This window comes from Hippichthys cyanospilos, chromosome 21, assembly GCF_059441005.1.
Source record: "Hippichthys cyanospilos isolate Australia breed blue-spotted pipefish chromosome 21, RoL_Hcya_1.0, whole genome shotgun sequence".
Taxonomy (NCBI): Eukaryota; Metazoa; Chordata; class Actinopteri; order Syngnathiformes; family Syngnathidae; genus Hippichthys; species Hippichthys cyanospilos.
Window position 1 is genome coordinate 758,188 of NC_142389.1, and position 15,235 is coordinate 773,422.

General features: G+C 49.0%; 1 protein-coding gene across 1 annotated transcript; it reads left to right on the forward strand.

Annotated features, from left to right (window-relative positions):
- The first annotated feature begins 5,548 nt into the window (after positions 1–5,548).
- hey1 (hes-related family bHLH transcription factor with YRPW motif 1) lies at positions 5,549–13,652 on the forward strand. Its single transcript, XM_088404529.1, is given in 7 exon segments — positions 5,549–5,684; positions 11,236–11,481; positions 11,878–11,953; positions 12,031–12,114; positions 12,187–12,268; positions 12,947–13,283; positions 13,285–13,652. Coding segments are annotated over 7 exon segments (1,077 nt in total). The 5' UTR covers positions 5,549–5,652; the 3' UTR covers positions 13,505–13,652.
- The last annotated feature ends 1,583 nt before the right edge of the window (positions 13,653–15,235 follow it).

Sequence of the window (15,235 nt, forward strand, 5' to 3'; positions counted from 1 at the left end):
ATCCATACATACGTAAGTTCATTTAACCGACACAAAAAATTGACGATGGTTTTGGCGCGTCTTTGTAGCCTATGACGACGACGCTCCACGACGTAGCCATTAACTGCTCTCTACCGCCACCTACCGGCTTGAGGTGAAAAACAATTCAACAAAGATTTTTCTGTCTGCTGACATAGTTTGAGCGCCACCCAATAGGACGTTGCAAAAAAGGCAGGAAAATCAACGTCAGAAATCCTACCAAAATGCATCTCAAAAACTGTAATTGTAATGCTTTTATGTGGTCCAAATGTTGGTTATTTTTGTACACCAAATCTCGACCGTCAAGCTCCGATCGCATAGAAATGTCGGAATTGTTGCTTTTTGAAATTGTACGTGTCTGTCAGTTTTTCTGCTGTTTGTAAGCATCCGTCACAAGAACATGTGTGCGTGTGTAACAAAGTGACAACGCGTGCGTGCGTGCGTGCGGAGAGAAGGTGGCGTTCCCACGGCTTGGCTGGAATTGTGCCGTAACCCAATCTCCGTGCGAGTGACGCTCCTCTCCCTCTGGTGCGTGTGTGTGTTTCCCCTTCGGATCGCTTTACCGCGTCAATACAGCAGTGGCGACCACTCACACGCGCACGCATGCTTTAAGGCTGACACTGTCATGCGCTGTGTGTGTGTGTGTGTGTTTCTCTAGGTTTGCGCATGTGTGTGTTTTTGTGTTTAGACGTATCTGCTTGCGTGTCATTGGTTTTTTTGTGTGTGCTTACATGTAATTTTGTGTTTATAAGTATCTGCTTGTTGTGTGTATTTGTGATTGTTTATTTTTTGTCAAATTGTGTGTGTGTGTGTTTGAGTGTCTTCAGCATGAGTGCGTCTCAAGGTTTGCATGCGTGTGTTTCTGCTTGTGTGTTTTGTTGGTATGTGTGATTGTGTGTTTTTGTCAGTTTGTGTGCGATTGAATGTATGTGGATTATTATTTGGGAATTTGTAAGTGCGTGCGTGTTTTTCTTTCGAGGGCGTTCGTGTGTATGTATTTTGTTTGTGTGTTTTTTGCGTGTATTTGTATGTGTAAAACTGCTTGAGTCTATTGTGTTGTTTTAATGGTTTTGTTTTTGTGAACGCATGTGGTAATTTGTGTCTTTGCATCTGCTTGTATGTTTGTGTGTTGTTGTTTGCCAAATTGTGTGCGTATTTGTATATTCCAGTTTTTTCTGTGTGCATGCGTGTTGCGAATTGATGTGCAAATGTTTTTGTGTTTCTTACCATCTGCTTGTGTATTTTTTGTTATTGTGTGTAGTGTGTAAGTATGTGTCCGTTTTTTGTTTTACAGGCATCTGCTTGTGTAGGTTGTGTGTTTTTTGTGTCTTTTGTATTTAAGGACCTGTCTTTAGTTAGTCTTGTGCTTTTTTTTTTTCTTTGTGTTGTAAAAACGCTGCCTGTGTTGTGAAGCGTTCTTTTCCGTGTGTGTGTTGGATGTCGGCGTTCCTGCGCGTGTTCCTGTGCAGCTGCCTGCGTGTGTTATTGAGTGTATGTTTTTGTGTTTGCGTGTCTGCACCTGTCAGCCTGTGTGTGTGTGTGTGTGTGTGTGTGTGTTTTCATCCGGCAGAATCAATTAGGGACAACTTAAGACTTTCCCAGCATCTCCTGCTCGGTGGGAAAACGGGAGCACGAGCACACAGGCGTGTGTAAATTTGTGCGCGTGCGTACCTACGTATGAGCACGCAGCGGTGCGTGGGCGCGCCTCGGCTATCGGGTGTCTGCGTATGCAAATGTGTAGGCGTGTTTATCGTCCAGCTGGCGCGATATTGGTCGGCCTTGGGGGGACAAACAAAGACGCTACGGTGTGGGACGGACGGAGTTGGCTGAGCGGGGGTGCGCGGGTCAAAAAGGCGGGTGCGCGCCCTCCTGCGGGTGGCTTTCTTATGAGAAATATCGCCGGAATGCTTGTCGGTTGTGCTTGTGTTCTATATTTTGTTCTGGTTTGTGTTTTGGGGGATATGTGTTGGCAAGGAGGGGTGCGCCAATTCAAAACAAGTGCTTGTCGTTACTGCGTGCGTTTTGGGCAGCGGGCCTTTTTAATATCAAATGCGTACCCCCAGGGTGTAGACGCAGCACATTTCGGAAGTCCCTATTTTGGGTCCGGTTTATCTTATCCGGCCCCTCCCCTCGCCTCCCCTCCCCTCGCCTCCCCTCCCCTCGCCTCCCCTCCCCGCTTTGATCAGTCAGCCCGAGGCCCGACGGCTAATGAGCGACTCGCTATCCATCAGCGCCGATGACGCGAAACATCAAATAGGCGGGCGGCTCCCATTTCCACGCCGCGTCCGTTCAAAGAGCAGCGGGCGCCCCGTGCCGCCGTAACGGCCGGCGGGCGCCGCGTGACCGCCGGCCGGCGGGAACGCCCGCGCGTGACGCGCGCGGGAGGCAGACGGGATGCCTGACATTCCTGCGCCGGCCGGGGGACTGTGAGAAATATGTCTTCAAAAGTCCCCCGCACCACCAGGGCGGTCTGCGCTGTCTGTACACTACACGCGTCTCGGCGGGACCGGGGCTAAATCAATACGCGAATCACAATATCTAGCGCGTTAATCATTACGTAGACAACGTGGCACTCTTATCTATTGCGCAGCGTTGGGTGTAAAAAAATAATCATTAAGACAGAGTGATATGCCATCTGCGTCCGATTGAAGAAAATGGCGTCGTATCTCTCGGAGTGTTTGATTTCTGTCTTTGACGTCACCAATGTCAATGGGCAAGCCCATAAAACTTCACAAAATAAAAGCTCCGATTCATTTGCTCTGAAAAATGGACTCTTGCAGTTACTGCACTGAAAGCATGGTTTGCAATAAGTTGCCTCAACTTGCAATTCATTTGCTCTCAATCTGAAAAGTAAAATGAAAAATGCATTCTTCCTGTCGCGGCGCCGAAAGCACCGAAAGACATTCGCTGAAACCCTTTTGAAACATGGCCTACTTCCTTTCCTGATTGACATCTGATGCTGAAAACGCGTTTCAACTTGACGACAGTATGACATCACCGTAATGGTCGTGTGAGTGTGTTTATTTTTATGGAAAGTGACGCTAAATGATTATGATGGTGTGTGCGAACACTAACTCTGCGTCCTCACAGCTGAATACACCCACTTTCCCATGCTGTCACAGGTCAAAGGTTGCGGGCACGGTTGTCTCACACACACACACACACACACACACAAGGCCTGTCCTGTGTGCTGCGTGGCGGACAATGGCGCGCTCGCTTGCGCTGAAACGGGAGAGGCCACCAGGGGGAATTCCGCTGCGCATGTGTGTGCCAGTGTGACGCCACAATAACCAAACATACGCGCGTAGGTGTGCGCGCGTGTGTGTTTGTGCGTAAGCTCGAATGGCCTTGTGAGGCCTCCTGTTTGTTTAAATGGGACGATTTTGCGCCGGCGTGTAGGTGTGTGTTTGGAGGGTGGCCGTTGAAAAGTCAAACACGTCCTGCTTATAGATTAAAAAAAACAAACAGCCTTGTTGGTTTCAAGGTGTCCTGCAGCCTTGTTTAAAAAAATGGCGCAAATGCTTTGCATTTAGGATGCAGACTCTTCATACGGTTTCTATTTGGCAAAGCAGATGCATGCATTTACATTACGAGCGGCGTTGCCTTTAAATCGGATTTTGTATTTAGCCTGCAGTAGCCTCCATAAAAAGGCGAATTTGATGAGAATATATTATTTTTATTACTGTTTTACAAGACGGGAATTAAGAGTTAGTTGTATTATGTTGTATTTTTTCCTACGACGCAGAGCGCAATGTTGCGTCTTTCAAACTTTCACCTCGCGGGAATTTCGGAGCCGCTGATAGGAAAATGTAAGCCGCAAGAATTCAAAGGAAAATTTGGGCCCCGCCCACCCGCCGCCCGTCTGATTTCCTCCCTGGCGGACCTCTCCCAGGGCACCCGCGGCTCTCCGGGGGCCCGCTCTTTTCTCAGCGCCCCAAAAAAGCCTCGCACAGAAATAGCTGCGAAAGTGCGCCGCGCCGACGGCGGCCGGCCGCGGGGATTTCCGCGGCGCCGCTTGGCGGGAACACAAAAAGAAATACACGGGCAAAGTCCGGCTCGACGGGAAAAAAACACAAGGAATCAAAGGGGCCCGATCCCCCCCAAACTTTCCCACACCCTTGAAAATAGATGGCGTACTTCCCTCTTGTCCTGGTTTAAGACCTTATCTTGTCGACGTATGGAAAGGCGGGGCTCGTTTCTTCGCTTGTTATCCGCAACGTAGCAGCAAGCTTGTCACGGTCACAGAACTCCATCCATCCCTAAGACGTGTTTATTCGTTAGGGTTTTTTTTAAGCATCCGGACGTTCGATCCCATGTACCTATTTACGTATTTCTTGATTTGAAATGTCAAATTTGGGTAAAGGAGTGTCGAAAAATGACCGGCAATTTCAGACGTAATCAATAACGTTTGGTCATTAAATACTAGAATAAGCAGTTCCTTTATATTTGGAAGTAAAGCCCTTATTTAGCGACAACGGTACCTAACGTTAGGCTAACGTTGAATGTTTAGTTTCTTTTTATTGACAACTTATCAGCAATGGTTGCAACATTTCTAGTTTCTATGCCGTACAATACCGGTTGGCGACCATTTCTTCATTTTAGCTGAAAACTCGGATTGTTTACGGATTGTTTGTCGTTTGTCAGTTTTGCAATACGACCCAGACGCAACACGACCGCGTACGTAAGGTCCGTCCCGCCACAAATTAAAGCCGACTAGACCGCTTAATGGAAACCGATCGCGTTCTGTCTTTCGGGAGTTTTTTGAGCGTGTGAAAAACAAGACCGAAGGCGGGCTTGCTTAGCGGTTAGCGTGCTAGCTGAGCTACTGGGTCTGGAAGTTCCCATTCTCCTCAGCGGCCTTTGCTTTGTCCCCCACAAAGGAAGCTCGCATGCAGGCTTTGGGGGTCCCGAAGCCCCCCCCCTCCCCAAAGCCATCCTGTCTATAGACCAGGAGAACAAGCCCCGGAGGACAAGCCCGAGTCACCCAGACCCCAACCCATCGAGGTTCGCGAAAAAAAAACAAACAAACAGGGGGGGTGGCCGGGGTTGCCCTATGCGAGGGTCCTGGGAGCCCGACAGACAGGAAGTGGCGGGTGAGCCACTGCCGGATCTTGACCTGTCAATCAGCTAAAAGGCTACACGTGCAACCATTTTCTTTCTCCACCCTAATGCTAATCTCACAAATAGCTAACTTAAGAGAACCCCCACTTTTTAAGGGTGCACACATTCAATCCCAAGATCCCTTTTTTTCCCCTTTGGGTAAAGCAGGCTCTAAAAATCGCTCCTACTAAATTAAGCAATTCATTTCTATAGTTATGTACTTAAGTAATTAATTACCTAATCAATTTGCAATTGTTGTGTCTGTTTCCCGCTGACGTCCCTGCGCCGCCGTTCCGCCAGACGCACGTGGCGCGGCAGTGCGCGTGTTGCGCAATTGTCCCGCCTCGCGGCAAGCACGCATCGGCGAGCGCGCGCGCGCGTCGCGACGCTTCCCCCGCGCCAACAAAGCAAGTATGTGCGGTCGGCGGGCGCGTCGCGTCAACGGCTTTGTGGTGGGAATGTCACGTGACTTGCCGTCATTCGCCGCGACTTCAAACGCGGGGCGAGGAGCATGAAAGGCGGCCGCGCTCGCACATGTCGGCTAGCGGCGTCGTAGCGGGCGAAAAGTAAGCGAAGCGTTCCCGTAAAAGCCGGCGCTTATTAAAGCCACGCTAAGTCCTACGATTACGATGACGATAAAAACCTCATGCTCATAAAAGCCTTGCGCATCTTATCGCCGCGTAACCGAGCAAACGATGGTGGATTTCATTGAAATTGTCGCGTTTGATCGTACGCGAAGCGAATCGTCCAAGGCTTTCTCGAACTACAAATCCCATCATGCGTAGCTTTCGCCTTGCGGGCTAAGGCAGGGAGGAATTGGAGTGAAATCAAATTGGACGATAACCCGATCGCAATCCATCACATCGAGTGGCTTTGAATGTCTTCCATGGCGGGGTTTTAAGAAGCAAAAATGTGTGTGTGCGTGCGTGCGTGTGTGTGTGTGCGTGCGTGCGCATGCTTTGTCATCTGTGGTCAGCTGATGCGTGTGTGCGTTGCTCTTTGTTTTCCTTCCATGGGAATCGGGCGTGGGGGGGATCTCTCACAGATGCACACTGTACTACGAGTGTGTGTGTGTGTGTGTGTGTGTGTGTGTGTAGCAGACAGCTGTGTCGATGGCCGCCAGTAGCCGTCCCATGCGCACACACATATGCGGCGTCCCACCTCCCCCAATTTTTCTCACGAGTGTGTGCGTATCTTGTTTTGCTGTCCTTGCGGGCACAGTTGGTGTGTGATGCTGTCTTTGCATCCTTGCGGGGACAAACGCTTGACAGGCCACCTTTAGCGTTGACATGTTTTTTCATGTGTGGACGTCCCACACGTGTGTACATGCATGCCTGTGTGGATTCTTGTCTTTGTGGGCGTAAAGTCAATATATAGTCTGTGTTCTTGTCTTCTTGTGCTTATGGGTACAATCACACCACCGTTGAGACGCCTATGTGTGTTCTTGTTTTTTATGTGTGTGGAGACACATCGGGAAATTTGTGTGAATGTGCGTGCATTCTTGTCTTTACGCGCATGTGGGGACACTTGCCGACCTGTCAAATGTGTGGTTGTGCTTTTGTCTAGCTACACTTGTGGACACAAATGTTTGACACACCGCCTATGCGTGGTCCTGTTATTTATGTTTGTGGAGACACATGGGGAAATCCCATGTGTGTGCGTGCATTCTTGTCTTTTTACGCTCACGGGCGCAAAAAGTGCATGTATGGCTTTGTTCTTGTCTCCTTATCCTTGAGGAGACAAAAGGCGTGCATGTTTATGTTGTTTTCAAAAAATCTGGACGTTCCACCTGTGCGTGTATGTTCGTGCGTGCGTGTGCGTGTTCTTGACACCCCACCTTTATCGTAGGGAATTGTTTGCGTGGATACGTTCGTCCATCTGGGGCGCACATGTCGTTTCAAAAGACGCCAAATGCGGTTTGACGCGTCCTCGTTGTCGCACACGAATCGGAATCAGACGGGATTTTTTTTTTTTCTTTTTGCCGACCCGCCTTTTCCGCAACGGGCCCCCACGGACGGGGGGACGGGGGGGACGCGGCCGGGCGGGATCAGACATCACAAGCCTCCGCTAATAGTCGCGATTGTTGGGAAACGTCTGCGCAAAGCCTCGGGAGAGAAACGGGAAAGAGGGATGAGGCGGGGGACAGGGGGAATAAAGCGCTAGGAGACGCTTTTAAGCTTTGGAAAGAGAGAGACAAAAAAAAAAAAATTCCAAAAGGCACGCAGGGTCCTCACGAGGTCTGCGCCTTCTTCCTTGAAATGGGCTTAGGAGAAGCAGACAGCATGCAAAGCAGCCATAAACGGGGCACGTCAACTATTGCATTGTTTTTCCGGACTGGACGACGGTTAAGTCTGCTAACGCGCCAAACGTTCGTCCAAACGTCAGTACGGTCTCATTATTGAGATGTGCCAACGTTATGCTTTTCCAGCTAGATGAGCGAACGAAAAAATCAGCTCACGAAACACCTCTTCGGAAGAAATGCGGGCTCTAGTTATGAAAGAAAATTCCGATATTGTTAATCATGTGACACCGGCGCGAGCTCTAACAAGGCTCCAACGAGATACATCCCAACCCGTGATGTCGGCCCTTCTAATAGGTATTAGTTACAGTTTTTGATGCGTTCGTATTATTTATAGATATGCCGGCTCGTCCACAAGCGACACACACCAGTTCTTTGCACTCATTTTTTCTGTCGTCTTCCCCCACACTTTTCCATCAACGATACGCACCGTGGAACGAGCCAGCGTAAAACTGCCATTCGCTACGGCTAACAATGTATGTCCTTTTTTATCTTGAATACCGTGAATATCAATTTAAAAAACATTTGAATAAATGTCGAAAAAAACGTGCGTCCTAATATACATACAAAGATCGGAACAAACTTGGTCAACGTGGCCACTTCCTCGATTCAAACGCTTGTGTGCGTTTCGATTCAAACACGTGTGTGTGTGTGCGTGTGTGTGTGTGTGCGTGCGTGCGTGCGTGTGCACACGTGCATGCGTGTGTGCGTGCATGTGGAAACGTTAGGCCACCCGCTAACAGGGGAAGCGACGCGGGTTAACAATGACATGGTGTCCGACCCCATCGCCACCCATGCTTACAAAGGACAATGCAAGTCTCGCGCGCACACACGCACACACTCACACGAGTGCGATAAGCCGCACTTCCTAGGGCAGTCTCGGGGAGCAGGAGAAGGTTCCGCCAATTTGGGTAACAATAAGCAGCCCGCGCGGGTTGTTTGGGGGCCAATCGACATGTGCCTGCAGACACCGCCGTCACCTTAGCATTAGCGCGCTAGCATCAGCGAACCGATTGCCGCTTCAAAGCGTTTTGGTCGCTCGGTCGACACCCGGGATCAAAATGCTCTGCTTTTGACGTTTCTTTGAATCTTTTTTTTTCTTTTGCGATAATGCAAAAAAAAAAAAGATCTTGATTTTTTTTTCAAGAATTTTCCAAAACTAACCTCAATAGAGATGGGGAAAATGTTTGTTTTTTTCAGGCATAAAGTTTCATTAACATTATAAGATGTATTTTTATGTTTAAGTGTCCAGACGTTCAATGCCATGTACTTATTTATATAGTTTTTATTTTCGGTTCAGCTAAAGCTATGACAAAAAAAATATTTACTGCTGACTAGTGTAATGTATTACAATATTATATATGTATATATATATTTATATGTGTATATATTGCTTCAGCGCTTTGATAGTGCACATTGAATGCTGGGCGACGTATAAACACGTCTTTGGGATTGAATGAGTTCAAAATCATTTTCTTCTTCCCAGCCTCTGTTACAGCTGATATAAATTTCCAAGCAATAAAATAAATAAAATAATGACTAAATAAACAGCAACATGCCGCCAGCGAAACGGGTCGCACCAATGAAGTGCCGGACGCGGCGCTTCCTGCGGCTCAGACCTTTCAATCAGCATTGCCCGTTTTTTAAGATCGCGGCCACTTCCTGAGCGTCAGTCGTCGGCTCGCAAAGTCCAAAGCGCGCCGCTTTTTTGCTAGGAAGTCCAACGCTAAACAAACAAAACTACGACAATCAAGGTGGTGTATTCCCTTGATTATATCATATGATATCATATTACATTATATTACATTACAATAGCGCTTTTTTCATGTTGTCAAACTCAACGGGAGCCATTTTGTCCCCGCAAGATGGAAAGTGTTTTTAGTCAACGAGTGAAAATAATTTGTTGCGTTGGAAGCTGTTTTGTTGCAAGGCTTTTCCGTGAAATTTGCGTCTGGCGAAATGTGCGCTCGGCAGGCCTTGACAATAGAAGGCCTTCATGTGTTAGCCTTGAAATGCGCTAAAAAAAAAAAAAAAGACACCCAAGATTAGATCCAGACGCGCGAGCGTCACCCAAACCGCCATTGTTTAGAGTGCCATTCGGCCTGGTGGCCTGATTTGCAGACGGGGACTGGCGGGAGGTGGGGGTGGGGGGGGGGCGTCCCTCACCTTCAAAGGGCGGCCCCTGAAAGGCCGGCCCGACTAATCACAACATGTGATGAGACGCCAGAACAAAGAGTGGAGGGGCAGAAAATAACAGCGTGGGAACTCTGGCTCAACTCGAAATACAACAAATGAGCTCAACGCAACTTCACCCCCCCCATTCCGTAACTACCCCCCCCCCCCCCCCCCACCCGTCCCTCTCACCCATGTGGATGCACACCTGTGTTTATTGTGACAAAAGACTCCCATTGCATTAGCTTTTAGCACCTCCGTCTTTTTCACACTTTTCAACCCCCCCCCAATTTCGATTGTCATGGCCACCGGGAGAAGACACACAAAAAAGTTTCAAGAAGCAATGTTTTAGTCTCGTTTTGATTTGAATGTCACCATTTTAGTCATTTGTGCAAAGGCATAATACCTAGCAAACAAAAAAAGAAAGATAGTCTATTTAGTCATGATATTAAGTCGTCATGACCGGATTTAAAGTCATCATGGCAAGATCTAATGTTATCATGATAAGATTTAGTTGTTTTAAAGAGATTTGGTCACATGGAGAGATTTCAAGTCATCCGGATGAGATTTCCAGTCATCATGAGAGTTAAAACTGTTGTGATGAGATTGTAAATTGTCATGACCAGATTTAACATCATCATCATGAGATTTTAAGTCACGGTGAGATTTAAAGTTCTTGCTTGGAGATGTAGTTATGGAGAGAATGAGTCGCATAAAGAGATGAAGTCATCCTGATTCATGATGAGATTAAAAGTCGTCGAGATGAGATTTAAAGTCATCACGATGAGATTTAAAGCTGTCATGACCAGTTTTAATGTCATCTTCATGAGATTTTAGGTTACGCTAAGATTTAAGGTTTTTGTCAAGATTTAGTTGTTATGAAGAGATTTTTAAGTCATCCTGATGAGATGTTAAGTCATCATGATGAGATTTGAAGCCATGTTAAAAGTAGACCTCTTGACTTGACAATTTTCAATGACAGACTTGTTCGGATAAGTCCGAGATAACATCACGTAGGTGGCCGAGGTCGTACCCGATGAAGTGGACAGGATTACGTAATGCGAAGGGGAGCCCCCATGCGGTAACGCGAGACCCCCTCTTGTGTACAAACACCGCAATGGGGCTGTCAAACAAGCGAGCGTCATAGCATTGGGGGGAGGAGGCGGGGGGCTTCCTCCGGCCGCCGCTTTCGCGCTCCCGTCTCCGCTGGCTGGCTGGCCGCCTGCCTGCCTGTGTGTGTGTGTGTGTGTGTGTGTGTGTGTATTAGATTACACGTTCACACGCTGGCTCGCAGACCGCCCGTCGCCCCGCCGACCAATTGCTCCATTCAGAGCAGCGCCGGAGGAGACGGCCCGCCGGCCTCTGATTGGTTATCGGCGGCGGCCCGGGGGAACTTTCCCACGGCCCAACGCGTGCTGACAGCCGGCCAACCGCCGTCGCCGCCGCCGGGACGTGCACGCACATGGGGAAAGGGGGCCCGGTGTCAAATCTTCTCGCAAAGATCCTAGATTTTCGCGAAGATGCGTCACCGCCACAGACATGTCTTATGTTTGCGTGTGTGTGTGTGTATATATATATATATATATATATATATATATATATATATATATATATATATATATATATATAAATGTGTGTGTGTAAAGATCCTTGTTTCCCCCCGCGCGGCCGCCCATTGGCCGCCTCCGGGGACGGCCCCGCCCTCCGGCGCCTTCCCGTCCCCCTCGCCTTCAAATGACACCGTGGGAACGCGGAGGCAGCCACACGCAGAGGATTACGCCGGCGGAACTTTTTCCCGCGACGACCATGAAGAGGAGCCGCGATCTGAGCTCGTCCGACAGCGAGCCGGACCGAGCCGTCCGGGCGGAGAGGGAGGACGCCCGAGACAGCCGGTGAACCTTTTTTTTTTTTTTGCTTTCACTCGGGAATACGTGTCGATGCTACTTTGCACCTAAACTTATTCATGCTTCTGTACTTGAGTACCCTAAACGTATTGATTATTTTAGTGTTTGAGTTCCCAGGGTGATTAATTGCGTCATTATTTGAGTACCTAAAGTTGCTTCAGTACTTGAGTACCTAAATAAATGGAGGATTTTAGTATATGAGTACCTAAATAGATTATTTTAGTATACGAGTACCTAAAGTAATGAATTGTTAAAGTACCCAGAGTCATTTATTGCCTCAGTTTTTGAGGACCTAACGCAATTGATTATGTTGGTACTTTTAGCGCCTAAAGTAACTGATACCAGCGGTACATAAAGTTTACATCCAACATGCTGACTTTTCAGGAATGTCGGCTCGCCCGTCATCTTGGCGTCTCCGAGCGCTTCCATTCAGGTGCAGGCCAGGAAGCGGCGCCGAGGAGTGAGTCCGATTAAGAGCTTTCACACACACACCCCCCCAAAAAAAAACCAAAGATTCAAACGGTGTACCTCTGTTAGATCATCGAGAAACGTCGGCGCGACAGAATCAACAACAGCCTGAGCGAACTTCGCCGCTTGGTGCCCAGCGCCTTCGAGAAACAGGTGTGTGTAGGGGCTTTTAAAATCTCTCCATCGATGGGTCGATCGCAATGGATTGATTGAGGGCTGATTCAGGGTTCGGCCAAGTTGGAGAAAGCGGAGATTTTGCAGATGACCGTGGACCACCTGAAGATGCTCCACGCCGCGGGGGGCAAAGGTACGCTTGTGCTATGTTTAAGCGCCCACCCAAAAAAAAAAAATCACCTCACTCAATCCCAAACTTTTTTTTAGTCCCAGTTATTAATTACTTTTTTTTTCATGAAAAACTACAGAAGGTATTTAAATATTAATCAAGTACTTTATTACCTGTTTGATCGGTTGTAATTCAGTGCCAAAATAACAAATTACTTTCCATAACTAAAAGCTAGAATAATCAGTTACTTCAGGTAATTCTTTAGGTACTAAAGTAATTAGGTAATTCACTACTTAATCAGACGAGTAAAAAAAGTAGAAAAAGTAAAAAACTATTGTACGGAATTACTTAAAGTAATTGATGACCGTATTTTCTGACTATAAGCCGTAGCAGCAAAAATAAATGAATATATACATTTTTGTCACGGATAAGCCCTGGCACGCAGTAAGCCGCAGGGCTCAAATCGTGAGAAAAAAGTCGTGGCTTATACTGTAGCCGTAAAAAAAAAACGGTTGATTTCATGCCAGCCTTTTTTAGATCCTTTGGCAGCCAAACACGAAGAAAAATAAAAAGATGAATAAGTACTTCATATTGTAAGTATTAAGACCGAAGAACAGATGTGATAACCCCCCCCCCCCCACCCGACGGCACGCCAGCCCTGGCTCCTGCCTGAAGGACTAATGGAAGCTCCTCCCCCTTCAGGCTTTTTCGACGCCCACGCCCTGGCCATGGATTACCGCGGCCTGGGGTTCCGGGAGTGCCTGGCCGAGACGGCGCGCTACCTGAGCGCGGTGGAGGGTCTGGACAACGGCGACCCCTTGAGGATCCGCCTGGTGTCGCACCTCAACAACTACGCCGGCCAGCGCGAGGCCCACTCGGGCCACCTGGCGGCCTGGGGTTCGGTCCGCGTGGCCCGGGTGCCCCACCCCCTTCTGGCGGCCGGCTCGCCGCGCAGCGCGAGCGGCAGCCCCCGCTCGTCGTCCTCCTCGGCTTCGGCGTCCCCCGCGGGCGACGCGGACCCGGCCGGCAGGCGGCGGGCCCCCCCCCTCGGAACGCTCGGCCCCCGGCGCGCTCGGCGCCCTCCTGCGCCCCGCTCTGGCGTCCTCGTCGGCGAGCAAGCATCTCCTCTCGGCGTTCCCCTTCCCCTTGGGGGCCTTCCCGCTCTTCTCCCCCGCCGCCGCCCTCAGCCCCCCGACCCCGACGGTCCCGGCGGCGGGCAAAGCTTACAGACCTTGGGGGTTGGAGATCGGAGCTTTTTGAAAAAGACTCGTCCTGAGCGGGACTCGACCGAGATCGACGTCTCCAGTATATTGAAGATATGCTCCCCGGTCCGCTCTACCGTTCCCTCTACCTGTCCTTGGCGGCCCCCCGTCACCCCCCGGCGTCATTCGGAGCCTCTCCCCATCACCCGTCCTCGTAAGTCGTCGTCCCCTACCCGTTCTGTTCCCCACCCGGGAAAAAAAAAGGACTCACGATGAGCTGGGCTCTACAAGACTATATCTGGTTTTTCTATGCAAAAGACGATTCTTGTGTGACATCGAGTAGAAGGGGTGCGCAACCACGGTGACTTACTGTGTCGCATCAGCTCTGCGGCTTTTCGTCTTCTTTTCAAGAAGTTTCTCCTGGAGTGACTTTTCCAGACGGTCAAGCGGTCATCCGTCAAGTTTCCCGTGTCACAAACGTGCCGTAAACACCCCCCCCCCCGAACCCCTATGCGCTTTGTTTTGCGCTAAAACAGCCCAGTGTGGGGGGTGGGGCAGGGGCGGCCCCGCGTCTTTACAGACAGCTTTATGGGCTGGAATAAGACAAAGCGGGTGTTTGGTTTGACCAAAGCCACAAGCGACAGAAGTGAAGCCAACGGCGGCCGGGGCGCACCCCCTTTGTCTTCCTACACGAAATTCTGATCTGCTTGTTTCCAGTCCAGGCCTGGTCAAGATACAAACATGTCCGGGGCATGACTTTTAGAGCAACTTTTAAAAGATGTGCATCTCCTTCAACATTGTGACACTGGCGCACCCCCTCCCTTACACAATCAAAACGTCAAAACAAAGTTATTACACCACACCGCTACCACATTTTGAATCTTGTTTACCTGGTGGTAGTGTGCGCACCTCTGTTTTGAAAGTTATCTCAAAATAAACCAACTGATGAATCACCTGCATCTTGCAAAACCTTTCACCCCCCCCCCCTTTAATATCTCGACAATGGTGCACCCCCCCTCACTCTAACAATCAAATGTCAAAATAATATCACTATATGACACCGCTATCACATTTTGAGTCTTGTCTACCCTTTGGGGCACACCGGTGGTAGTTTGCGCACCCCTGTTTCAAAAGTTACCTCAAAATAAACCACCTCTGTTGAAGCACCTGAGTCGCTCAAAACCTTTCATCCCACGCCCCCCTTTAATATCCGTGCAGTGGCGCACCCCCTCCCTAACCAGCAAATTAAAGCAAGACATCAAAGAGCCGTTTTCTCACACACCCCCTGGCAGGGCGCACCATCGCTGTTGCCGGTACGTCATAACGACTTCCTTTTAATAAACGGCGTTGTGATGAATTCATCTCTGCGTGATGAGTGTATTTGTTGTTGTTGTTGTCGTGGGTTTGACACACAGGAAGCCATTAAACAAGGAGGGGATATCCTGGCGGCGCACCAAGCGCACCCCCACAGCACGGCGTGGGAACGAGTCGTAGAGATGGGAGCAGCCGATTCATTAGGTACACCTGCACCATCAACTGACTAGCTTGTCTTGTTTATCGATTTACGCACTATGATGAAGCGCTAATCAAAGTGGATTACGAAAAACACACTTTCAACTCAAACCGCTCTTAATGTGATCTTCATTATTAGCTTCATGTCACTTGTATTACACATCACTTGTTTGTTGTCGTCTGTCTGACGTCATCTTGTAATCAGATGCCATTTTGAAAGCCTGACTTGTCGCCATCGAGTGGCTAAATTTGATACTGCAGTAAATTAATGTCATTC